The sequence below is a fragment of the Cimex lectularius genome, unplaced genomic scaffold (genome assembly GCF_000648675.2).
Source record: "Cimex lectularius strain Harlan isolate CLEC.00 unplaced genomic scaffold, Clec_2.1 scaffold33, whole genome shotgun sequence".
Taxonomy (NCBI): Eukaryota; Metazoa; Arthropoda; class Insecta; order Hemiptera; family Cimicidae; genus Cimex; species Cimex lectularius.
The window spans coordinates 1,225,828-1,244,724 of record NW_019392683.1 but is presented as its reverse complement, the minus strand read 5'-3'; the positions used below and the strand labels follow the sequence as shown (position 1 = coordinate 1,244,724).

General features: G+C 35.5%; 1 protein-coding gene across 1 annotated transcript; it reads left to right on the top strand.

Annotated features, from left to right (window-relative positions):
* Positions 1 to 8,683: 8,683 nt before the first annotated feature.
* On the top strand, positions 8,684 to 9,801 carry LOC106662435 (lazarillo protein-like). The gene is made up of 6 exons (XM_014386527.2): positions 8,684 to 8,788; positions 8,846 to 8,969; positions 9,031 to 9,164; positions 9,224 to 9,312; positions 9,372 to 9,470; positions 9,526 to 9,801. The coding sequence occupies exons 1-6, from the start codon at positions 8,778 to 8,780 to the stop codon at positions 9,669 to 9,671; spliced, it is 603 nt and encodes a 200-aa protein (XP_014242013.1). The 5' UTR covers positions 8,684 to 8,777; the 3' UTR covers positions 9,672 to 9,801.
* The last annotated feature ends 9,096 nt before the right edge of the window (positions 9,802 to 18,897 follow it).

The following is an 18,897-nucleotide window of genomic DNA, read 5'->3' as shown; positions in this document are numbered from 1 at the left end:
GGCCTGTGTACTGGTTCAACATGAGTTCACCAACTCGCAGACCAAACACCAACATCTACTCAACCAAAAAATTTTTTTTTTACGAAGGTTTGCAACAGCAGAGGTTATATCAACCCTCGGGGTGCCAGTGTTTTTGAAAAAAGCCCATTTGTAAGTATGTCGGGTTCGAATGCAGGGCTGCTGGATTTGAACTCTGGACCTTTACCTTACAGTGATGAGCGCCGTATCAACGCCTAAACCATTGCAGCCTCTGACGCCCCCGGTGGTATCTGTTGAAACAGGACTTGGTTCTCTGGTCTAACAAGATCAGGGTGTTCAGCAGAGCATGCCGAGCTATCCTGACTTATGCTTCTGTGGTTATAGGCAGTAAGAAGAAGTGTAAAGGTGGCCACATATTTTATTTAAAAAAAATCTTTTCTCTCCCCAAGCCTATGTCCAATTTTATGCTTTTTCTAGAAATAAACACTGATCCTCTATATTCACACTGGAGCTGCACATGAAATATGTTCGCAAGGTGTTAACTGCAAGATTCATGCTTAACAAAATTACAGCTCTTAAGATGATTGAATAGGTAGGCTTGAGTATTAGAATTCTAGGGTAAAGGATCTAGGATGTGTTTTCTCTTTCTCACTGGAGAATATGTGACTGGACAGTCGGACAAACAAGGGCAGCTCACAGGGAATGTTTAAAAAAAGCACAAGCATCGAAGCACTCCTACTACAAAGACACTGGATCTCTCCATGGCGATTTTTGTCCCCACCGTGTACGATGATTGAAGGCTACCGATTTCTGAACTCCGTTGGTTTCTTAAATTGAGATGCGAACAAATATATTTGTTATACTTGGGTGGAGGGCGACCTCAATTAAACTTGAACTGAAATAGATGTGTTTCAGATTTTGGCCTATTCTTGTAGTTTCATCTTCATTACATAGGCGTATGATTGTTCTCCAAAAACATTGAGTGCCATGTGTGGTGATTAGTGACCGTTAATCGATAATTATTAAGAAATCGTGAGATGCGGTCTGTGTGATGTAGGTTTCAGAAAAACATTTTCTTTATCGTGCCAACGTTTCGATCTTTTATTGAGATCATCTTCAGGGCTCAAAGTGTTTGTCTTCTGTGNAGAGATGGTTTTATTTACATAACAAAATTTTTACTAAAAAATTAATACCATTACAGTCATTCAAACTAAATTAAATTACAGAGAGCCAATATATGCAAGAAAAGTGTCACTACTCAAAAAGCGATAGTTGGTTTAGGGGTAGCTAATAGCATTATCGTAGATAAGCAGCACGGCTTTAGACCGGGCCTCTCTACGGCCAACCAACTCACTCGCGTAGTAGATCATGTGACCAACATGTTCAACAACAAAAAACATACTGGGAAGATCCTCTTAGACATGGAGAAGGCCTTTGATTCGGTCTGGCAGGACGCTCATTGAAATGAATTTCCCTGGATATCTTATAAAAGTTGTCATGGCCTACTTAAAAAACCGTTGTTTCCGTGTTTCCATAAACAATGAAACTTCCAGACCTTTCCCAATTGCCGCCGGAGTTCCCCAAGGTTCAATCCTAGGGCCATGCTTGTTCCTCCTTTTTATAAATCCACTCCCCTCACTGAGAAATTGCAAAATTGCGCTTTATGCGGATGACATTGCTGTCTGGTTACATTTGCGAGGTTTGCATAATAGAATATATTAAATCATAAAACTGCTTTTGATTTATATTTGTTAGAATTATATAATCAATAAATTCGTTCCGNGAAAGGAATTAAAGAAAAAGTGATTATTATTATTTTTTTATTTTTTTATTTCTGTGCCACCTTTTTTTAACTGAAACAACTGTCCTGAGACCACGTCGCTCTTTCCTTTATTACAAATTGTTTATTACCCCTACATAAAATATATTATAAGTGGTCGCTGTGCTTGGTCTTATAATATATTTTATGTAGGGGTAATAAACAATTTGTAATAAAGGAAAGAGCGACGTGGTCTCAGGACAGTTGTTTCAGTTAAAAAAAGGTGGCACAGAAATAAAAAAATAAAAAAATAATAATAATCACTTTTTCTTTAATTCCTTTCTTTTGGAAAATTTAGAATAAAAAAAAATAAAATAAAATCCCTTTTTTTTTTGGTATAATAAAATAATATCGTTCGAAAGGCTAACAATCTTGAACAAGGCCTCTTTGGTAAAGATCAAGAAAAGAAATGAATGTTATGCCGGCAATAACTACAAATGTGTTGACATATATAGAAACAAAAGAAAATAAAATAAAAAATACTCTGTGCACAGAGGTTAGTCCTGGAGCGCGCTGAACGGATTCCGGGCTATAATGGTGCAACTCCTTGTCCGCTTCGAAGCGATGTCCCTCCGATGTCCTTCCGCAAAATAGACTGTCAAATCCAGATGATGTCCTCCTTCTCGGTAAAAGAGATCGCCAAAGAAAAAAGGCAAGAACAAGAGGACGATGATAAAGCCACCTTCACTCTTCGCCACGCGTTCCTCGTCTGGCCGGAGCCGCTGCGCATCCGGCGAATTCTCTCGCCACGCGCTCCACGTTTGGAGGTGGTTATAGGTTTTATAGTCTGAAGTCTATGAAGGTCAAATTTCACCTATTCCCGGGTGAAACAGTTATTATTTTTTTCTCGTTTTGGTGGACATCAATTTTTGATTTGAAATTTTTCAATTTTCGGTGATGGTCGTCCAGTGGTTTCCCATCCTTATCCAGGTCTGACAGAGGATTATGCTATATAGACATTATGCTTTTGCTATCCGATGTACAATTTATAAATGTTTTTCAATTACAAAGTAATTCAAAGAGAAGAAATACTGCAAGCAATACCACGTTATTATATGCTTAGTACTTTCATACTTCTTCACTCACGAACACTCTGGATCAAGCTTTTGAAGAAAAAACCAAATTCAGTTGTTACTGCCAAGCTTTCGACTTATTTAAAGGTCATCATCAGGGCATTAATTTCACATTATGAAAAACAACTGTTAAACCAATTGTATAAATTTGTTTTTCCTAACGTTTATTTATGCTTGTTTGTTAGGTTCGCATGTTGTCTGTTACTATCACAAAAAATTAATTCCATTATTCATTCAAAGTTAATCAAATTACTGAGAGCCAGTATATGCAAGAAAAGTGTCACAACTTAAAAAGCGATAGCTGGTTTAGGGGTACAGATGGATTTTTAAAGTTTTGTGTTTTCGCTTAAGTCTTGGACAAACGAAAGTCAACATTGATGGATCATGACAGTTTTTTTGCCAACAGCCATAATGGCGTGTACTTAATAGATACCAAAAAGTAAACTTCAATCTGTCTCTCCTGTAAAATTTTCTTTTGCTGAGTTGTTCTTGAGGGTGTGTGATATATCGGCAGATTTTGATCAGCTTGACACCTCTTCAGCATATCTCGAAAGCCACTGTAGTAAATTACCATTTATCTCTCCGGAGGTCACACAATGTTCTAGGTTTTTTATAGTCTGAAGGTCAAATTTGACCTATTCCCGGGCGAAACAGTATTTTTTCTCGTTGGTAAACATTTGAAGTTTTTAAATTTTTCGGTCATGGAGGTCCAGTGGTTTCCCATGTACTACATCCTCATCCAGGTCTGACAGAGGATATTATAATACGATTTTGCGATTCAATGTCCAATTTCTAAATGTTTTTTTACAAAGTAATTCAGTGAGAAGAATAATTGCGCAATTTCCCGTTATTCTTTGCATAGTGAAGCGTAAAATTCCCTATTTTGTCCCGGTCTTGGGAAAAGGCAATGAGAATTATTTAAGACGAGTCGATTTACCCTGTCGTGATTGAGGGCGAAGGGCATCACTGCAAAAACCCCTTTTGTTTTCCATTCCTCATTGTTTTGTTAACCGGGGACGGTTCGCCTACTTGACGAAGAGTGGTAGATTGCAAAGGAAGCGAGGGATGTAAGAGCCACGTGTGCGGGGGCGGCAACCTCCCTGGAATGGGGTTAAGAGCCGCTCCCAACGCCGCCGCCACCCCATATATATTATATTGCATTTACGGCACAATAATCGCCAGTGATTTTTCCGGGAAGAAATTATTTTCCCTTTCGAAATAATAAATACAGCGCTACATAATTTTCATCAATTCCAAGGTTATTTCATCAAAAAGGCATTAAATGATTTGTTCAAAAATAACTACTTATTCAAAGTTTTTAATATTAACGCTTTTTCATGGTCACCTCTTATTTTATTCTATAAGCAATCTCGTTTCTATTTACTACGAAATTGAAAGACAGAAATTATTTTATTTATGTAATTTATTATGAACTTCTTCCGCTGATTAGCAACATCAAAATGACACTAAAACACTATCATTAGGTAGATTCAAGTTAATTAATTGTTTTATTAATTCTAAAGAATTGTTAGTATCAAATTTAGGTATGAAGTTAGTAGTAATATTTTTTGTTTTCGCGAGTTTGTGGGAAGGAAGAGTTGTAAAAGGCCTTATCAGTTTTTTTAAATTTTTCTTCTATCAGGATGCTCCCAAAACCTAAGAAACCAAATCACCTTCCTAGCTCCTACCCGTCAGTCTTTTGCCCATTATTGTCAAAATACTGCAAAAGCTCCTATTGATCCGGTTGTCCAAGGAAATTCCTACCGACACAATTCCACATTATCAATTCGGCTTTCGGAGTTGCCACTCAACTGTACAACAAGCACATCGCATAATCGATGTTATTCCCACAGCTCTTGAGCTAAAACTGTATTGCCCGGGTGTGTTCTTGGATAGACACCAGGCCTATACCGAGACTGGCACTCTGGGCTGTTGTGGAAGCTCAAGAACATCCTACTAGCAATACCTTATCCTAAAATCCTATCTTAACGATCGTTACTTCCAAGTATCCCACAGAAATTCATTGTCTCCTATCCATCCTATTCTAGCAGGTTTCCCACAGGGCAGCGTGCTCGCTCCTTTCCTTTATTCAATTTATACTTCCGACCTACCTACGCAACCTAACACTATCACCTTCACCTTTGCCGATGATACCGCAATCCTATCTCTTGATCCAGATACTGTCGCAACTTCCCGAATCTCCAAAATCACCTACACATCCTAGAATGCTGGCTTCGTCAGTGGAGAATCAAGATCAACAAAACCAAATCAACAAACAAAATATTTAGCCTAAACAAGAAAATGCTCCCACCAATAAACCTCAACAACGTTCCCATTCCAATTGCGCACCATGTTCGATACCTCGGGCTCCACCTGGACAAACGACTGACGTGGAACCCCATACACGGCTTAAGCGCACAGACTGTAACATACGATTTTTCATGCTTAAACGACTACTCGACAGACGACCAAAACTCTCACTAACAAACAAAACATTGCCCTACTGGACCCCATTGGACATAGGACATACGAATTTGAACTTTACGGGACTGTTCCAACCTCAATCGAATCCCTTCAATCCAAAATCCTCAGAACAATAGTCAACACCCCTTTCTATGTATCCAATCACACAATCCATACCGACCTAAATGTCTCTCGTTACAGAGCTAGACCAAACCCGCTACAAACCGTTCCATTCCAAACTACCCCATCATCCGAACCCTTTCGTCAAAAACCTGTCATCCACCACATTACCTAATAATCCCAACAGAAGACTGAAGCGTCGGTGGCCCCGCGACAACCTTAACACTTGACATCAGTCTCCTAGGACGGAGTCCATCTCGCTCATCGTATTGATGTACAAACGGCTACCATCACTGGATGGTAGCTGTTCAAGCTTTCTTGCTACTGTTATAGTTGTTTGTATGTTTTACATGTTTCACAGAAGAATGCAGTTATATTTAAAAAAAGAAAAGAAAAAAAAACTATCAGTAACTGCTGAGTTGGTTGTGCTGTTGGCCCCATATTTTTTAAAAATTTGTTTGTTACCTATACAGGAAAGAGTACTATACAAATATGTACACATGATTAATATATCACACAGCACAACACTAGCACTAATGACAGCACTGCACCGGTAGAACACATGCTTTGAGGAGCCAACCATTGCTGGCACTCAGTGTGTATGATTAGGTGTCAAAGAGGTCCGAGGCCACCGTCGGTTGAGGCGACGTGCCGGATTGCCAGGATGGGAATGAATGGAGAGGGCTCGAGCAGTATGGTTTGGATGGCTCGAAAGTTTGGTGTGGAAGGTTTGCAATCTGGACCGAATCAGTTCGTTGACAAAAGGAATGTTGAGGTCTTTATGGATAGTGCGGGTAGTGACATAATAAGATTCTTTGACAATTTGTCTAAGGACTTTCGATTGGAAGGACTGGATGCGCTGGTTATTTGATGCCATAGGCAGTCCACAGTTCCACTCCGTCCATATTGGTCTTAGTAAAGTCTTGTACAGTGTTAGCTTTGTCTTAATTGTCAAAGTCGATTTCGGGTTAAGTCTTCGTAGTAGTTCAAGTCTTGTATTAAGTTGCTGTTTTTTAAGTCTTGTGTGGGGATTCCTGATATAGTCCCAGGTATTTGACTTGAGTGGAAACTGGTATCTCTTTGTTGTTGATGTACAATGGAGGGCAAGACTGCTTTTTCAGCGTAAAAGTACACTGAGTGCATTTTTTTCGTTCAGTCTTGTCCTCTATTTTTACACCAGTCTTCGATAAGCTCAAGGTGTTCCTGGATGTTGGAGGTAGCTTGGACAGGATTCGAGTTACAGGATTGCGGTGTCGTCCTAAGGTGGTGATAATAGTGTCAGGATGTGTTGGTAGGTCAGCAGTATAAATGATATGTAGGACAGGACCAAGGATACTACCTTGCCGTATACCGGCCTGTGTCTGCTTGACGTCCGAGAATTCATTGCCGCGCCTCACTATGAAACAGCGATCAGTTAGGTAGGATTTCAATAAAAGGTAATAATGAGAGGGTAGGAAGCGCTTAAGTTTAAAAAGTATGCCTGGGTGCCAGACCCTGTCGAAAACCCCATAATAATCCAAGTTTTCGACTTCGAAGGACGAACGCAACCATGACGACCACACCCATCTCTATAGACCAAATAGTTTCCGATATAGTCTTACAAAATGTATCAATCTTTTCGGACAGCAGAAGACAAACACTTTGAGCCCTGAAGATGATCTCAATAAAGATCGAAACGGCACGATAAAGAAAATGTTTTTCTCAAACCTACATATATATTACACAGGGTGGGCGACCAGGACCCGAGGGGTTAAAAGCCTGAGTAGGCCCGTACCCCATCCAAACCTACATCACACCAGACCGCATCTCATGATTTCTGAATAATTATCGATTAATGGTCACTAATCACCACACATTTTTAATCTAGTTATATTTTTTTTTTCCCACTACCACCCCGCCATGCCTAATGGAGACCTCGTACTGGAGGAAAAAACGTCTACTTGGTATGCTAAAAATACAATTTTTGGGGAAGGTTTAATTTCTTAAGGCCTTCATTTGGTAATCCAAATAAAATAAGTATACGCGAATAAAATATCCAATACAGAAAAAGTTTCAACACCTGGTAAAGTTCCATTGTTTGGACTAGGTCTTTGTGGGTGGGGTGGACAGCTATTTGAATGATTTTTTTTCTTAATACGTCTCTTTCTCAAATTTCTGGCAGAAGTAGATGTGCTCGACGTCCTTTTGAACTCCACACTACATATACAGGGGGTCCTGTAAAAGTTTGTCTGTTTTAGTAATCGGGAAGGATCAATTTTGCTTGAGTTTGGTCTCAAACCGATGGGAGTATTCAAAGGTTGTCTACCTTTCTCGCCATCTTTCATCAACCCATTTGACCAGAAACCATTTGCTTTCACCGAAGGCTGGCTAGCCATTCTATTTCTCAGCTTCCAGGCACCTCAGGCTTCGGACATCAATTTTTCTCATTGCAGAGCCTTTTAAGGAGGAGCGGTTGCCAAAATGTCGTTTTGTACGCTGTCGTCCTCAGCAACTTGAAGTTAAACCTAAAAGTTAATAGTAAAATTTGTGTAACTTTAAATTTTGAATTGTGTTATTTAGAATGTATAAAAATAGTATTTCTTCTTCTTTTTCTTCTATAACTAAATTAATTTCATTTGTGTTGTTTGCATGTTTCTATCTGTGAATATATTTAATAATGTATCGTCTGCTTTACTGCAAAAAAATGTATCTAGCTGTATTAAATCTTTTACATGACATTTTATTCAATTTTCTATTTATTTATAATTAATATATATTTAAATTGGTTACATTTGCGAGGTTTGCATAATAGAATATATTAAATCATAAAACTGCTTTTGATTTATATTTGTTAGAATTATATAATCAATAAATTCGTTCCGTTAAAGAGATTAAAACAAAATACGAGGCTAGTTAAGATCTCCATCAAATTTTTCACTCTTTTTCTTTAAGATTGATAACACTGCAAACTCTTTAGGATGAAGTGCCTTTGATTTATCGGTAAACAATTATCATTCTATAAATAGTTCGATCAACATAGCGTATTTTACACGGAAATCATGGAAAATTAATATATTTAGTGTAATATTAATTTTTTAAAAAGAAGAATAATAATGTACTATGATTGCAGTATGATTTGGAAACGTACAGTTTTTAAATTTGTAAATATTATTAGTACGTTAAGTATACATGTATTTTTTTAGAAAGAATTGTCAACTACGTTTAAGCCTTGCGATAACATCAAGAGATTATTGGTAATTGATCGATGCTGATCAATTTCGCAAGAACTGTCAATTAATTAGTATAAATATGAATTGATAAAACGTTCGAAACAGAAAAGAGCAATGGCAAGGCTGTAAGTATGATATTACACTAAAGAAATTATTTGTAAATTTCATAAGCATATTTTCAGTATCATCGTCTGTCTTTTCGCGGTGTTGGCGTCCTCCACCGCGAGCATATTGGGCGGGCGTTTACCCATCGTCCCCGGCGAATGTCTGGAGGGCGCCGATTTACCTATTTTCACTCCTGAGTGGGTAAGTCGAGGATTTTTTTTTCCTGGTAGAAAATAGTTTTTGTAAAAACATCTTTATTCAGTTTTTCACCGGCCGTTGGTACGAGTACGCCAGTTTCGGTAACTACATCTTCCAAGCCGACGGAATCTGCAGGACCATGGAGTCAGAGGTCAGAGACGACGTGTTAGACGTCCTGTACTACCAGTATCAACCAGTGTACGTCAAATATGCTTGAAATTATGATAATGCCGATTTGAACCGACTTTAATTTTCAGATTGAAGAAGTACACCTCGTTGAGAAGTAGTACAAATGTGACAGCTATCGTTGGTTCATCCGTCGTACTCCAATACGAGCTTTTAATCGGTACGGGTTTGTGTTTTCTGGACAGGGTTTTTCAATATTAAACAAAATGTGTGTTTTAGGTTTGATCGAAGTGAAAGTCCCTCTAACTGTCATAGCGACTGATTACGATAACTACGCCGTACTCTACTCCTGCAAGGCCACCCCTGGTCTTAAATCAGGTTCGTTTTTTTTAAAAATTAAATTTTAACGCCGTAATTAATTTAATATTTGTAGAATCGGCTTGGTTGTTGACTCGTCGTCGTGGGGACAGCACCTTCCTCGATGAATTTGCAGACGCTGTCACTTCCGCAGGTTTAGACTACAGCGACTTCACTTTGGTCAAATCCACTGGATGCGACCCCAAGGAGCCTAGACTGTAAATGGTTAAACAAATTTTAAATTCAGCAGTGTACTTTTAGAACATGTACAGTACTTGTAAAGTAAAATTTTTGTATGTTTTGTAGCTTTTTTATATGTAGATATTTCAAAATAATATCAGAAAAAATTGAACTTTGTAAAAACAATAAAACAGTTTATTTAAAATATAATTGAAGATAAAAATCACGACTAGGTCCATATACAAGCAGGAATTTAATATAGATTTCAAATCAAAAGAATGAACAAAATTCTTTTAAAACGATTATTCTTTTCTTGCCAAATTGAATAAATTTAAGAATAACTAAATGAAAAAACATGGTAAAAATTTTAATCAAGCCAAGAACAAGTTTATAACAAATCAAACCAATTTTGATAAAATAAAAATCAAACGATGCAATTACGTATTCTATATTTGACACCATTTGTTGCCACGGAGGAGTTAAGCCAATATTTCTTCTTTGTACATTTGCACTATTTCGATTGTTATACTCAATGCAAGGAGTAGAGATCTAAATTTGATCAAATCTATAACAATCTCTCAACACGACTCGCAAGAATGGCACAATTACGCAGAAAACAAACACTTTGAGCCCTGAAGATGATCTCAATAAAGATCAAAACGTTGGCACGATAAAGAAAATGTTTTTCTGAAACCTACGTCACATCAGACCGCATCTCACGATTTTCGAATAATCATATAATAATTAAGAAATGGCCCATAGACATTCATTGGGCACCCATTCGTATCACAAAACTATCATCGATCATTATTTTTCTATCACAGCGACATTATTTTGACATAGTTGATAAAACCGTAATACACACGATAAACGCACCAGTTTATATTAAATAGTGCTGTTTAAACATACTTTTTATTTGCTCTATTGTACGTTTTTGCATGGCAAGAGATGCCACGTGCTGATCGTAAAAAAAGAAATGAGGGACAGACGGCCGACAATCTCCGTGAACAGAATGGACTTAATCCATTAGCATATTTCTGTATCGGAGGAGTTTCGTCGTGTAAACAGGGAAGTTGTCTTTAAGTAGAAGAGGGTGACTTAATGATCAAACAAGGAAAATGTAGAAAAACTAAANCTGAGTGCATTTTTTTCGTTCAGTCTTGTCCTCTATTTTTACACCAGTCTTCGATAAGCTCAAGGTGTTCCTGGATGTTGGAGGTAGCTTGGACAGGATTCGAGTTACAGGATTGCGGTGTCGTCCTAAGGTGGTGATAATAGTGTCAGGATGTGTTGGTAGGTCAGCAGTATAAATGATATGTAGGACAGGACCAAGGATACTACCTTGCCGTATACCGGCCTGTGTCTGCTTGACGTCCGAGAATTCATTGCCGCGCCTCACTATGAAACAGCGATCAGTTAGGTAGGATTTCAATAAAAGGTAATAATGAGAGGGTAGGAAGCGCTTAAGTTTAAAAAGTATGCCTGGGTGCCAGACCCTGTCGAAAACCCCATAATAATCCAAGTTTTCGACTTCGAAGGACGAACGCAACCATGACGACCACACCCATCTCTATAGACCAAATAGTTTCCGATATAGTCTTACAAAATGTATCAATCTTTTCGGACAGAGAAATTTACATCAATATTTTGTTGTTCTGTGGTAATTTTGACCCTGTAGGCATATTTTCTACGAGAAATGCACCTCCCCCACCACATATTTTTATTTGTTTTATGTGCATCTTATGAAGGAAAATGAGAAGTACGAAGCCTTAAAACGTATGGAATCCTTTTAAAAATAATATTAATAAAATATTACATTTATATTTTTGAAAAACTGTTAAAATCATACTAAAGTTAATACATTTAGTTTTATCTTATCAATAGTTCAAAATTTTAATATTAACTAACGTAGAAGCTAGGATATTTATGAAATATGAAAAAATTAACTGAAGTTAGTTTTTTTTCAATCTGTTTTTCCAAGTGTTGATAGAACGTCAACGCCAGGAGGCATAAAAGGCATAGCCGTGTTTGTGCTGCGGGGTTCCCAGTTAATGTGCATGGCAATGGCATGTCAGGGAACGATCGTGGTGACGTCTTCATGCAGATTTTGTACGGGATCCCCGGCCCGGGTCAAAGCCGGATTACAGCACAATCGGGATCGCGTCGGAGATAAACTGAACCGCAAATGGCCCTAGTCCCCGGCAATTTCCCTCTAACAGTCGGCGGTTTGCGGCCGGCTTATTTTACGAATTGTCGAATTTCTATGGCGAATGTAAAGTGGATAAACGCTACGGAGGAGAGAAGATAGGTCATATTTTACAGTGTGGGCGGTGAATTAAGCGGTTACCTTGGAGAACCAGCTCGTTCCATATCCTTGCTTATGCTGCAAAATTACCTTAGGAGTTTGAATAGATGTCGTTAAAATTACATTAGAGGAGTTAGGGAAATTTAGTTAAAAATAAAACCTCAGATTTTTTCGGTGTATTGTAATTTTATAAGTTCAATATTTTTATGAGACTTATATAGCTATGAAGCTTGTCAGCAGGAACGCCGAAAAACTTTTTTCTTCCATGAAATTAAAATAGGTTAATTATCTATATTTAAGTTCTATCAACGTTTACTTCAAAATTCATATCAGTCAGATCCGATAATTCTGATTTTTGTTGAATTTTTTTATGATGTTGAATATTCGAAGTTACTCCTGAACTCTTCTGTGTCATAGGAACCCACACTATGAATGAGTATCTGAGACAGAAGACACAAACATCCAAGAACCTTCTAACGAATTTCGGAAGGAAAGAAGAATGTATCAAAGGAAGCAGGAAAACACTGCGGATGCCCTTGCAAGGAAAGGGACTGCTGAATCGCTGGTCCATCCTGAGCCCTTCTGTAGTATAAGAATTCACACTCAATCAGTACCTTAGACAAAATGACAAAATGAAAATGAGGAATTCACTCGAACACGAACAATCCAAGGAACTTCTATCAAGTTTTGGAAGGAAAGAAGTAATAGAATGCACTGCAGACTAAATGGGCGTTTGTAGAAGATTGGTATAATCCAACACGGCACATGCAAATTCGGCGGGGAAGCGGAGGAAATACCAATTCACCTAACTAACAAACTGTCGTAAGATATTTGCCAGCAGGAAGACGGGTTTTGGAATGTACAACAACTGTAGAAGAAATTAACCACTGCGACTATGCCTACTAATCAGGTTCCATGATGTACCGGTGTACTTTAAGCACAGAACGGGGGATAAACAGCTCTCGGAGGGCGCGGTATACCATACACCTCGATTAAAATCTATATGCACATCTATGTAGTGTTTTATACAGTGTCTCGTGAACGGATATCAATAGGTCATGAGTTTATCTTACACGTCAAATTGAATTAAAAAACCACAGGTGTCCTAAGTTCACAACAATGTTCAAAATATTTCATTTTTCAGGTTAGTTAAATTTTTCTCAATACAACCATATATTAAAATATTAATCGTATTGTACATTTGGTTGTATAAATGGACAGAGCATTAAAATTCATTCAGTTTCGTGATTGATTTAATTAGATTAATTTTATTATTGTAATCTTAAGCGGACAAAGTGCAAAATTAGTTAGAACATACACTTTAACGAGTGTCCAAATTTCAAATCAAAAGATTAAATCCATTTCAGTTAGTGGCCCGATTGACTTAACTTTTTTCAATTAATTAATCTTTATGTAAGGTATTGGTTGAGATAAAAAAGTCAGCGTCACGAGCGGGATTCGATCCCTCGACCTTCGACTAAATACGCCGATTAAGTAAAATTTTCTTGGGTCTGCTAACTGTAACATATACGATACTTTCAAATGCACTATCTTATCTAATATTAGGCTTCTGCATCTAAATTTTATTAAATTAAACAAGACACAGTTTACTGACTTGTTGCTTAAACATTTCAAAATAAAAAAAATTATGCGAGCCTGCTGGCACCTTCGCCAAAAGTTAATATCGGAATTTACTTTATTAAATGTTTTAAAGTTTTTTCATTCTAAATTGCTGGCCCCAATAATTTATAATCTAGATTTATTGTAAATTAAACAAAGAAAAAATTGTTTTATAATGGTTGTTACTAAGTAATGTAATTATTAAAAATTAGACTATTAAATGTATTTATTTTTCAATTAATTAAACTTTATGTAAGGTATTGGTTGAGGTAAAAAAGTCAGTATCACAAGCGGGATTCGAACCCACGACCTTCGGCTAAATACGTCGCTGCTCGACCACTTGTGCTATCGTGACCTCGATCCACTCGTATACCAACTCCCCATCTCAACCCAAACTTTCGAATTTTCCCTCCTTTTTGCCATTTTTAAAATGTCCTGAAATATATTTGATTTTCGGCGACAAATGAAATGGCCACGGAGAGCTTTAGTGAAGATATGCTTAATTTACATTATTAAATTCATTAGATTTCGTGGTCCGATTGGTCGTGGGTTCGAATCCCGCTCGAGACACTGGCTTTTTGTATATCAACCAATACCTAACAATTAATTCAATTAATTAATTGAAAGATGTTTTTGGTCTGTATATATTTCATTTTTTTCTGTGTCGACCTAAATTTAATTCATGTATAAATCGACCTCTCATGCCGTAAATTTACTTTAAATTTTATATTATTTCAGGTTTATAACTATTTTTGCAATAAAGTACATATCATTTTTATTATATAGTAATTACAGAAATGTTGCCTGTATTAAGGAACGTTAAACACGTGTACTTAATTTCTCAAAGGTCAATACTCCGTGCAGTTAACTGCAATAATTAAGAAAGGTACCCCCTGTAAAAGCCTATCAAGGGTTAAGGCACAGGACCAAAATAAAGGATATCATGGATGATATTCTCTTGAAGACCCATCTTCAGAGTTTGTTCCAAATGGATGGGTGTCATCCAATAATGGAAAAGGTGTTACAGAATGGATAATAGTCCTCGTCGAGTGATACGGCCAGCCCAATCAAAGATTTAATTCCGATGGACTTGCACAAACGAGAAACCCTTAAAAATGAAGTCTATTTCGTTTCTGTCACAACTAAGGACGAGTTCATAGAAATGATTCTTATGCGAGAGGAGAAGAAATATGACCACTTGAGAGCTGAAAATCCGCCAGGAAAACTCTTGTGCAAATCAGATGGGAAAAAGTTATAGAATATAATGTTTTTCTGTAACCATTTAAATATGTTCATACATTAAAAAAATACTACAAGTAAAAAAGATATATAATCAGAGGTTTTGACCTTTACAGATATTTATTTTTATCTCCTGGTAGGATTGATGATGATTCCTTTTTTTGTTTAAAAGTTGCCACGTAAATTGCTACTTGTTCTTAAAGTATGATTGTGTGCTTTAAGTTTTAAAGTACAGTTATTGTTGGGATGAGGGTAAGAAGATGAAAAAAAAGAAGAACAAAAATATTCTACAAATATAATCAGTTTTATGACTTTAGCCATTATAAAAATAAGCAACTTGGCTTTTAACGCATATTCAGAGAGAACGAGCTGATTCAAGGATGGTAAAACATCGTTATATGAAAAAATCTAAATAAATAAATAATCTATATTTTTATAATTTTATTACCAAAAAATTTTTTTGCTCTTTATTTTCAAAGAGATTATTATTTGAAGTTTAGATTCTCGAACAGTGTACAGCATGGTCTTTGATGTCATAGTTGATAAAGATGCATCCCTTAGACAGTTTAAAACGCGAAAGGTTTCATGATGTTGGGCTGACAACCCGGAACGTACATGTAAGTATAATTAATATAATATTTATATTTTTTTGTTTGTAAATAATTTGCATAAATAGATAAATTGCGACGATTCTGATGAGAGCCCATAAAATAACTAATAAGAAAACGTATCAATAAAACGGAATTCTCTCAAAGTCCATGCTCACTGTTCAAGACAAACTTCATAAATAATATAATCAATATTTTCTTACCTTATTTTATTTATTTTTTTAAATAAATGGGAAATTTTTTATTATAGGGTAGTAAAAATTAAGACAGTTGCTACAACAATTGTTTTTATTAATAGACTAGATTAAACAACCTTCAATTTAGAACTTTTTTTACAATTATTTAAAATAATTTAATACCCTTTCATTCTTACATTCTATTTGAGGCAGAAATTCATTTAAATCGCTCTTCGTTATACTGATCGTAAAAAGGGGAAAATAAATAATGCTATTATTTACAAATGATACAAACAAGCTTTTCTCGAAACAAAATAACACTTTTGAGCACAATGAAATGATTGAGCTTTCGTTGAATGCGACTGAAAAATAAAATTGGACCACTTCCCGTGTTAGTTTCACACGGGACGCGCTGAACAATTTATTTAACATCAGTTTCGGTTCTAAGGGTGATTAAGCGTATGGAAACCGTAAAATATATGAAATTACGCTAAAAATGATCCGGCTTATCTTTAATTTATAAATTACAAAATAGAAAATAAATACCATCTTTTATGCTTTCTTTTTTATAACTGGACGTAATATCAGATCCATCGGTTTTTACTCAATTCACGAATATTTTAAACATTTGTATATTTTACATTTATTAAAACACGGAAAATTTTTAATCTTACACAATAATAATATCATTTTTTAAAATTCATTTGTACACTATAATTTTTGCTACATTTTTAACATTACCAATTATAATTATAAGAAAGGGAATGTTAATTAAATTGTTTTGGCAGTTCTTGTAATATTTACACATTAATTCTAAAAAACTTCTATTTTTTCACAGTATAAAATAATTTTATCAATAAAATATTTCAAAAATGATTTTTTATATTACCTTTACTTTGTTAAAAAAATATATATGACTATTTATCTTTTATTTTATTTTAGAAGAAAAAGAAGCCTGGGCATCTGCAAAAGCTTTTTGAATATTTTATCTCAAAAATACCGTTTTATAACTTATCTAAAAAACTGGTTTATTTTAAAAATACTTTTTTTCTTAAAATTCAAAATAGAGAGGTGGTTGGAATTTTTTTTTTTGGAGGGGGACCAGAATTTTATATGATGCTAAACCCGCAAGACGTAACGGCCCGGCGTGTTTGCTTAAACAGCGCCGTTTCGGTATACGTTTTTTTTAAATGAAACTTTTTCATGGAAACTGTGTTACAGTTCACGGTATTATATTTTTTAAAACGTTGTACGATAATAAGTCTTTAGTTGCCTATAGTTGGTTATTCATAAATCCAGATGAAACAACGCGATTTTTTAATGTTCTGCTGGATTTCTCCAAACGATTTCTTTTTTTTTTTTCATAATGTTAACTTTGGCTCTTCACTCATTTTAGTCTTTCTTGAAATTGGATAACACGGAAGTTACCGCGAATTAGGAGCAATTTCTGGGAGGCGGAAAGCATTAGAAAAGCAAACTAGTGAAGAGGAAATCCGAGAATGGGTATTCTGAAAGGGCTTGCAGTGTAAAAGCAAGTTCAAATTTAAAGGTCAAGATGGGGAAAAACACCTTTCCAAAGTTTTCACAGAGAAAATATAGATTTTAAAAATTTAGTTACACTCGGACATAACTTAGTATGAACTAATCATACTATCACGATAGTTTACATTTTAAAAAATACAATACTGGTGTTTCGTCGATTTTAAACAGATATTCTACATTATTGTTTTATGAGCCTAAACAAATTGACTTGATGAAATAGCTTTTCGTCGGTTTTCATTGGATACGAGACTCACCAGAAGATGGTAAAAGAAAACAAAACGATTTAACATCGAAAGCCTTGACAATATTACACGAATGCCATGCTAAGTCCTGGAAACGCATGGTAACACATATAAGATTCATTGTTTACAATTTTGGCGACAAAACCTAATTTCGGATTCGCCGAGTTTCTAAGAAAAATACAAAAACAAACAGTAATATGAAAGTGAGAGAAAATATTTACAAGGATATGTTAATCGTGACTGATATGTGGTACGTACGCGAGGTTCCTTTTAAATAATTAGGAATGAGCAAACCAATTGAGCAGGGAGATAATAAATAATATATTTTACCAGGCCATTCTGTAACATTAGAAATAAATTAATATAATCTTATGATTCTTCCTTCTTGAAGGTGGGATAATAGGTCATCTCAAAAAACCACAACCAGTTTTTATCCATAACGTTTCGGATTTATTTTAATCCTTCCTCAGGTGAGTTAACGCCTGTACACAGAACAATATTTTTTACATTTTTATATCAACATGGTTATCGTTGTTTCTTCACTACTTACAATGGTTAAAAAAGTTTTTGGATGTGAAAGTAACATATAAGGTTAATGGAAATCTGAGTACGAGTTGGTACTCCAAACCCATGGCATCGAACCGGCTAATACAGTATATNATTATTGTTCTGTGTACAGGCGTTAACTCACCTGAGGAAGGATTCAAATAAATCCGAAACGTTGTGGATAAAAACTGGTTGTGGTTTTTTGAGATGACCTATTATCCCACCTTCAAGAAGGAAGAATCATAAGAACTGTTGAGGTCAAAATATAAGAAAACATCGTTAAATTAATATAATTTTTTTAAAAATAATAAACAAGATGAATTAACAAAGAAGAAAGAATTAATGAGAAAGTAGGAGATATTAGTCTTAAATTACCGTTGTGTTAAAAAAAAGGGTTAAAAAAAGAAAGAAAATAAACAAAAACTTATGCTTGTGAAAAGATGATACCTAGATTTTTTAAACAATAAACATTACTTCAAAAATTTTACACGAAAGAACGGTTTCATACTGCACAACAATTTAAAAAAAAACCTCAACACGTTCTGCCTATTTTAAAATTTTTACATTAATTATAAATGAACAAAATTCATAAGAAAGATAAAGAATGGCTGGTACAAATAATAATCAGATACAAAGCTAAATAGAAAACAATAATTCTCAGTCTTTGTAATAATTTTTTTTTAAAAATAACCATACAGATTTTACGCCAATTATATCATTATACCTATAAAATGAGAATGTTCGATGTATTAACTTGGGATTTTGTTGAGGTGTCAAGCAAGTTGACAACATATCGCGATGACAGGCCTTTCACGTGTAACCCGAGCCAGGTATTTTTTTTTTTTTTGACCTTAATTTGGGCCACTCGTAAGTGAAATTATTTCTTTATAATCTCGGTAACACGATTTTATTAAGATTTATTTGATATTATTGTCTTATAATTTTGGCTCTGTGGGTTAGAATGGTGCATATGATGAGTATAGTCATCAA